Consider the following 8,372-nt stretch of genomic DNA (forward strand, 5'->3'; position numbering starts at 1 on the left):
ACCGTCTGTCTATCCCATATTATCATATGAAAACATCAGGGTAATACACATTGCTTGTGGGCATTCAAAACAATATCTGTTGGATGATTAGATCAAATTTACAGTTGAATGGGTCTGCCTGTTAATATAATTGTGAGAATGTTGACATGTCCCAGTTCTTGTTAGTGGATGGTGGTCAAACCATTTGGTGATAAGGAAGTTTGAGGTAGCTGGCAGTCGGGGGTTGATTCCTGTGAAGGCTTCCTTGCCTTTGATGCTTTGTTTGAAGGTATCACCTCTAAAGCTTTCTGTAAGGCCACACCTTTAAGGACTGCCCACTGAATGCCTATAAAACCACAATGTATGTCTCCCTTAGTTAAACTTGATGACTACAGTGTGAAACAGCACGTTCTGATGTTGTAGACTGATGCTCTCATCTGCAATAAAGAATCCTGCTGAAGATACTTCCAAGTCTCCTGATCTTCTCTGCGAATTACCAACAGTGGCTACAAGGACTGTTATCCCAAGTAATGTATTAAAACGAAAGACGATGAAGAAAGATGATGACGATGCGCATCATGAACGATCATAGTCATAGTTGTTCTTATTGTTACCATTATTTATTGTTATTGTTATTTGCATTACTCATTGTCATTGTCATTGTTTTGTTCTGTGCAGTATTTCTATTGTTTTTGTTCATAGTCTGTGGAGAAGCATTCATGAAGAATTTCATGATACTTGTACACGGTACTTGTGCCTATGACAATGAACTTGAAACTTAAACTTAAATTTAAAACAAACTTATTGGATTTTCAAGATTCCTTGAGGGAATAAAGCACAGTATCGGTCTCTAGCATAGAGAGCTGTGATCAGAAGGGTTATGCCAAACAGAGAAAGCCACATAGGTAGTCTGGAAAGGCAGGGATCTCGTACAGCTTTGGCTTGTTTTATACTTCCAGTATAACGATGAAGGGGTTCATATTTTTTTATTTAGTTTCAAAAGTACCGCTATAACAGATTTCTGTAAAAATCAACAGAAAATCGTAGGTGAACAGGTTATAATTATTCTCTACTTTTCATATTCAAAAAACTTCAAAATGATCATCTTTCATTCATTATTATTAAAGTAGCTAAAGCTTTTCCAAGGAGATGTACAATTTTATTGTTACAGTAAATGTTACAAGAGTACAATATATGGGAAACAGTAAATTGTGAAACTGATCTCATAACAGCTATAGCGTTACATTACATGACGGCATTAGAGCGACTTCATTTCAAATAAATTGACAGCATTTCACAAGAATCTAAAAACTTTTTATAAGAACATTAAAACACCAGTTATCCCTAGTCTAACCAGCAAGAGCATGTCCACATTTAATGTCTGCTTTCAGTGATTTTTTTTATTGTTAATTATTAAACTGCAAAAAATTACAACGCTTTTGCAATTAATAAGTAAAGCAATTATTATTATTTTAATTACCCTATTCTTGTCTAAGTATTTACTTTTCAGATTGCTATAGAAGATTAGCTCAGCATACAGCGGTTAAGGATTCAGGGGCAGCAGAATGTATAAAATTACAAATCACTTTTTATTAATCTGTTTGCTTAAAAAGAAATTCCCAATAAGGTTACAATTCTGTCACTGCCAGGAATGCCACTGTCTGTGGTCAGCATATGACATGGTGTTATGACATATTTATTGGTCTGGTATTATTTTTGTATTTTATTATCAAATTTACTTTTGAGAATTCTGTAATACATTTTGCCATATGTATATAAATGAGGCAGTCAGGCAAAATTAGGTTACTGACAGGTAAGGGTTTCTGCAGAAGTAAGGTTCAAACTCTTGTTAGGTTCAGATTTTGAGCACGCGAAGGACCGCCGCTGGGACGTACATCCTCCAGTTGTTCAGGGCAGCCATGGGGCTTTCCAGCAGTTTAGAATGCCTTTTTCCAGCATAAATGGCTGCTACAAGCAGGGTACTCAGAACAAGCAACTTTGGTAGTCTGGAAGGACGGGGCTCTGGTACAACTCGTGTCATCATTGGTTTGCTCACCCTGTCCCACACCGTCAGGATGGCATTCCGGGCACCTGCCCACTTTCCTGGCCCACGCAGTCGGAACTGATAAGGGGTGCAGGGTCCAAACAGCACGCTGAACCCCAGGCGAGGGTCTGTCAGCAGCAGCCTCAGGATGTTTGGCCGCACTCCCAACTCATTTGCCAGTTCGTCCATATAGGGGATGTATTCCAGTTGCAGATCTGCATGTTTGGGACAAGGGTATCTAGGGAAAATGACACTACTTGTTATACTATGTTAATTAATGGAAATTATTTTATTTGTAGTTGTGACAAACCATGCAATATTTTGTAATCCAAGAACTTCTCCACATGGATTACCGTTTCATATTTCTTTTTCTCTCCCTCTCAACGTCTTTCAGCATGATTTCCTTTGGTGGGAGACGGATGACACCTGCAAGATCCAAGTGCCACAAATTAACAATAGCAAACATTCCTCTCTTTACGCTGAATATTTAAGTGGAACAAAAGGGCTATATTAGGTGATGGTAGACAAGCACAAAATGAGTAATAGAGACACAGACCACCCAATTGTTCAGTAGAGACATATGGACATATGATGTTCAAATCATACAATGTTGGATCTACAAACACTGCTATTACATGATAATGGTTAGGTTTTTTATTGCTGCAGGACATAATTGTATCCATTCCCATGACCATGCAATACCAATGTAATTCTCTTCATGATCTAATGAACTTCATGAAGTGTTTCTTGCCAGCCTGAGATGCGTGGAATAGGTGATGGGGAACTTGTTGGGTTGTATAGCTCTGTATCATTGCACACACCACTTTCAGATTCCAGATATCTTTCCCTTTTATATCCTAAAATATATTATTTAAATTTTATATATGTTTTCAATACATTTACATTTATTCATTTAACAGACACTTTTCTCCAATGCGATGTACATCTCAGACAAAATACAATTTGTCCATTACATTAGGAATACCATGTTATTCACACTCGTATGAAAATCATGCTTTCCCATTTAAGATGTTTGTCCAGTTAATTCTGCAATAACCACATTTTTGGATTTGCATAAGTTTATCTCCACTTCTGTGGCTAACTTAAGACTTTTGATTTTTATTCAGTATTTTGAGTTTCTTTTGAACTTTGCTAATGTGCTTATAGTACAAGAGATCACATTTTGTTCTTTGACAACATGCTTCTGTGACAGTTGGCCTGAAACATATGATAAATGGCCTATAAATATGGAAGCACCTAACACTGAATTGTTGTTTGGAACAGATGAAATAAGACTTATATTGAACAAACTCCTACAACTTCAATGTGTCACAGTTACCACCTAGGACAGTTTGAAATCAAAATGACCCGCTTGATGCACATGTCTGTGGTACTGTATAACTCATTGTCATTGTCACTGACATAGTGAATCATCAATGACTCTCCCCCACTTTGCACTCCTCTGGCTACACTGATGAGTACATTCAACAAAAGGCTGGTTCAGCTGCACTCTGACCAAGGAATATTTCCTGAGGTGTTTTCTGCATTAGGCCCAATAATGAGTACTCTATAATGAGTCCTCTCCCTGTTTGTCCGAGTGGTAGAGATTTCTCTATAGTACTTTTATTTTTCATTTATTCCTATAGGCCTATATTTGCCTAAATGTGACGTTTATTTATTGTAGTTTGATTCTAGTGTTCCATTAGTATGCTGCTGTAGCTTTGTGAAATTTCCTTTGGGGTTAATAAAATTCTGATTTATCCAAGTATCTGTCTATTTGTTATGTAGGTGCAGTATGTTTATACTATCAGTGGTGTATACTTTAGGTCTTACTCAAAGTGGTTCTTCATCTGATTAAAAACAACATAATAGGGCAAAAAAAGGTTACCTGAAATGACTCGAGTGGCCCAGCGAGCTTGCATTTCCACCACAGGCATGATGGGTCCCCAGGCTTCAATCAGGCCGATTATAGCTAGAGTTGGGTGTTCAAGCATAGGTGGGAGCACATGCTTATACAAGGTTAAATTAAAGCTTGGGCCAGTAAAGAGAGAAGTTGATAGGAAGGGGAAATTGTGGGTGTAGCCTGTGCAGAAGATCACAGTATCAATTTGTTCCTCTACTGTTTCATCCTCAAATACCACATTGGAGCCTTGGAACTCCTGAATATTTGGCTTTATGACCAAGCCACCAAGAAGGATGCAGCCAGGAAGGTCATCATTGACTAGAGGCCTCTGGTCCAAGAACCTGCAGCAATGACAGGAGAAGGTCTGAAAACATGCATCAGAACGTGCGCCATCAACAGGGAAAGTCTCAATAACTTTAGCCGACAGTCTTACCTGTTTTTAGGCATGAGGCCGTACAATCGGTGATCATATTTCTGATTCAACTCTCTCTCACAGGCCCAGTTGACCAGACGCCTGGGCAAGAGTAGGGTTACCAGGCCTAGAAGACGAGTGACGCCAATCATGTCTATGGGGCGTCCTTTAAGGGAAATGCGACTTAAGACCCAGGCCCCCTGCCGAGTACTGAGAAATGTCTGAGGAAAGACATTGAATAAATGAACTGAGATGGTGCCTCACACCGCTACAGTCAAGTAATCCATGTAATCCAAGTTTTACAGTTCAATATTAATTAAAATGTATTGTAATATTGAAGACCTTTTAAACGTCTCCTCATAAATACCAGAGCACCTTGGCAGCAGTTCATCAGTGAAATGCTGTTTGCAGACACGCTCAAAGTTATATTGCAAGATGACATTGTGAAAACCTTTGAAAAGTGGCAACCTTTCTTCCACAATCACTTACTAATCTACAACATGGCAACTGTAGAGCCTGGGATACTACAATAAAGACATCTGTTATCTTGTGAAAATTTTAATGCTGTGCAAGTTGAGCCCTTAGTATTAGGGTTATATATCTGCCTTCGCCTGGGTGAACTTTTGCTTTGATGTTAAGGATCTATGGTAGATGCATAGCTGCAGATCTGAACCATTCTGTGCAGTGCAAGGACACATGCTGTATAACTGCTTTCTGTGCAACACTAGAACCATACCTTCTTAGCAACTCTGCTGAGCTCAACAGCAATGTCGCCCCCAGAGTTCCCAATACCCACAACCATAACCTTCTTTCCCTTGTAAGGCTCTGGATCTTTGTATTCGCTGCTGTGACAGTACTCCCCCTTGAAGGTCTCAAAGCCTGAAAAAAGAGGACATCTGAAACCATGAACATGCTCTTCAACACAGTGCTTTGTGAAAGGACCTTGCAAAACATATACTACTACGCTGTTCAGTGCTAATAAACCATGCACTGCTTGTTCAAAAAATTACATCTGTTCATCCTGAAAATGGACTGATAGAAGCTGAAAAAATATGAGAGAGCTGATTATCTTATGAATGAACAGATCATCTTATACCTGGAAAGTCCTTCAGTGGCATGACAGGCTTTGTGTAGTGACCTGTACACACCAGGACAGCATCGAAAATATGGATCTTTTTGAGCCCATCTCTGTCCTCAGTGAGCACTTCCCACTGCCCAGAGCAGGCAAAGTCAGGCCTCTGTTTCACAGTGAGGACTGTGGTCTGAGAACCCAAACAAGACAAAAGAAACTTAGATCACATATACTTTCTGTTTCTGGATTTTAAGTCTGTATCTCAAGTCCTTGGGCTTCATTAAATCACAGCAAAGCAGGAGGCAAGTGACTCTGAATGTGCTGATGAGTAGAGACTATGGTGTCCATATGCATTCAGGACCTCACCTGGAAGTGAATGTGCTGCAGAAGGTTAAAATGAGCAGCGTAGAGCTGGAGGTACTGCAGTAGCTGGGAGTTGTGCATGAAATTAGGGAAGTGGGCCGGCATGGGCAAGTCGCTGAAACACATCATCTCCTTGGAGGTGTTGGTCACAAGTGATCGGTATGTGCTGGAGCGCTCCGGTTCTGGAATCTCCTGGAGGTGGTACAATAAGCTTGGTGCAATAATGTAAGACGCAACGCTAAGTATTCAGTGTACGTTAATCATCTAAATTATATTTGAAAATTGGAACAAATGAACTTCAGGTCACATTTACATACTGCAGAGAAAATGAACTTATATGTAGTTCGACTACTTTTGCATAACTTTTAATGGCTCAGTTTACCTTGAACCTCCACAAGCCTCCGATGTCATCGCTGCTCTCAAAGCACACTGGCTCCAGTCCCTCCTCGAGGCAGCACTTGATGCAGGTCAGCCCGGAACTGCCAGCACCGATCACTGCAACACGGCGGGCCATGCTGCCGTCTTTGTTGGAATATAAACATTTTTTTTGTAGAAATGAGCTTTTTGTTGATAAAAGCTCATAGTACCCTCTGAAATCTAGAGACCATTTAAAGCAAACTTTGTCAGACTAGAAAATCAATGTACTAAATTTTAGTACACCCTATGTTACCATCCGAGTCATGGATTTTCAAGAATTGAAAATTTTCTAATTTATTTTTCTAAGTACATTTTCTTCATTGTTCACACACACACACACCCACCCAGTCTGAACCGCTTGTCCCATACGGGGTCGCGGGGAGCCGGAGCCTAACCCGGCAACTCAGGGCGTAGGGCTGGAGAGGGAGGGCACACACCCAGGACGGGATGTCAGTCCGTTGCAAGGCACCCCAAGCAGGACTTGAACCCCAGACCCACCGGAGAGCAGGACCCCGTCCAACCCACTGCGCCACTGCACGCCCCTTCACTGTTCACTTTTGTACAATTTCTATTTCTACATGTCTGTTATTATGTTTCTTTTATACTAGATCAAATATCTTTTTGTCTTTTGTATAAATACAAAAAAATGGTTCTTATTCAAAGATTTGGGGTTGTGTTTTACTATTCAGTTGAATCACAGCAGTACATGCTACATTTTTGATTGTATATAACATAACTAAGTGCTTTTGTAGTTAAAAGCTATTTTATAATTAAAACTTTTTCCTTTCCCCATTATTTTGTATTTTTATACTGGCTATTGATACTGATATATTGTTCATATCTGACGGTGTAATAAACTTCTGTTGTTTCACAACTGGAATACATTGAGGCATAAGAACATGTAGGGTATTTGGAGACTGGAAAGTATTATCAACAATTTACAATGGAGTGACACCCACACATGGGGGGCATGGTGGTGCAGTGGGTTGGACCAGGTCCTGCTCTCCAGTGGGTCTGGGGTTCGAGTCCTGCTTTGGGGTGCCTTGCGACAGACTGGTACCCCATCCTGGGTGTGTCCCCTCCCCCTCCAGCCTTACGCCGAGTTAGGCTTCGGTTCCCCGTGACCCCGTATGGGACAAGCGGTTCTGAAAATGTGTGTGTGTGTGTGTGAGAGAGACACACACACATACTGGGGACATGTCTCTCCCTCATTACACCTGTGGAATTCAGCTCCAGTGTTTGCCACACATCTGCTTACTGTCAGTTAGTAATGCACTGATTCAGGTGACACTGAACCATTGTCTCCAGTGAACTGACCCTGGTCATAGGTAACCTATTTTCAGAGTTACTAGAGGCCCTTTTGAGAGGTCAGTTAAAGCATGTTTTTCACTCGGTAAGATCTGAACACTGACATCCTCCTTCATGCCACTGTTGCCCTGTCTTTGTAGAGACGAGTGTTACTTTGCACTGTTATCAGAATATGCATTTTACATAACCTATATATTTCCCACAATTTCAAAAACTCAACTCTGATACAGTTTTCATAAAGATAGTAGACAGTAAGTGGGACCAACCTGGGGACAATGAGCGTCTTGTGTGTTCGCAGAAATGGATCGTTGAGAGAAAATGCATATCTCGCCAAGGTTCAATGTTTAAACTTACCACTGAACTTTGCTCCATGAGCTTCCCTGGAAACTTCTGTTCTACAATTCCATAAATATTTTTTTCAAAACTCCAGAAAAAGTTCAGCTGTGAAAAAAAGAATAACTGCCAAGGTGAACTGTTATTCCCAAAAAAGTTAAAGCCCTCAGAACAGAACACAGATTTAAAGAATGAAACTTTTTTTTTTTTAACACCTCTTATTTGGAGAAGGTGAGGGGTGCGGTGGCGCAGTGGGTTGGACCAGGTCCTGCTCTCTGGTGGGTCTGGGGTTCGAGTCCCGCTTGGGGTGCCTTGTGGCGGACTGGTGTCATGTCCTGGGTGTGTCCCCTCCCCCTCCAGCCTTACGCCCTGTGTTACCAGGTAGGCTCCGGTTCCCCGCGGCCCCATACGGGACAAGCGGTTCAGAAAATGTGTGTGTGTGTGTGTGTATTTGGAGAAGGTGTGAAGCAAAAACAATATTTCAGACTTATAGGAAAAAACACACCAGGGGTCCAACATTCATGTGATTACTAAGAATTTC

General features: G+C 40.8%; 1 protein-coding gene across 2 annotated transcripts; it reads right to left on the minus strand.

The window, feature by feature from the left end:
• Nucleotides 1-1,497: 1,497 nt before the first annotated feature.
• On the minus strand, nucleotides 1,498-8,040 carry LOC108923490 (dimethylaniline monooxygenase [N-oxide-forming] 5-like). Of its 2 annotated transcripts, XM_029254930.1 has the most exons (9): nucleotides 7,765-8,040; nucleotides 6,156-6,295; nucleotides 5,777-5,965; nucleotides 5,435-5,600; nucleotides 5,075-5,217; nucleotides 4,360-4,559; nucleotides 3,912-4,267; nucleotides 2,377-2,449; nucleotides 1,498-2,261 (listed from the first exon to the last, which is right to left on the minus strand). In XM_029254930.1, the coding sequence occupies exons 1-9, from the start codon at nucleotides 7,868-7,870 to the stop codon at nucleotides 1,835-1,837; spliced, it is 1,800 nt and encodes a 599-aa protein (XP_029110763.1). In that variant the 5' UTR covers nucleotides 7,871-8,040; the 3' UTR covers nucleotides 1,498-1,834. The 2 variants fall into 2 exon arrangements, with proteins under 2 accessions (XP_029110763.1, XP_018589774.2); XM_018734258.2 differs by lacking the exon at nucleotides 7,765-8,040 and having other exon boundaries at nucleotides 6,156-6,395.
• Nucleotides 8,041-8,372: the final 332 nt, after the last annotated feature.

This window comes from Scleropages formosus, chromosome 9, assembly GCF_900964775.1.
Source record: "Scleropages formosus chromosome 9, fSclFor1.1, whole genome shotgun sequence".
In the NCBI taxonomy this organism is placed as follows: domain Eukaryota; kingdom Metazoa; phylum Chordata; class Actinopteri; order Osteoglossiformes; family Osteoglossidae; genus Scleropages; species Scleropages formosus.

Excerpts from the sequence above, each read along its gene's own strand:
- LOC108923490 (XM_029254930.1), bottom strand. The coding sequence starts at position 7,870 with ATGGAGCAAAGTTCAGTGGTAAGTTTAAACATTGAACCTTGGCGAGAT. Across the intron at positions 5,218-5,434 it reads GCCACTGAAGGACTTTCCAG|GCTTTGAGACCTTCAAGGGG; the intron begins GTATAAGATGAT and ends CTCTTTTTTCAG. Across the intron at positions 2,450-3,911 it reads GGCCACTCGAGTCATTTCAG|GTGTCATCCGTCTCCCACCA; the intron begins GTAACCTTTTTT and ends TGGATCTTGCAG.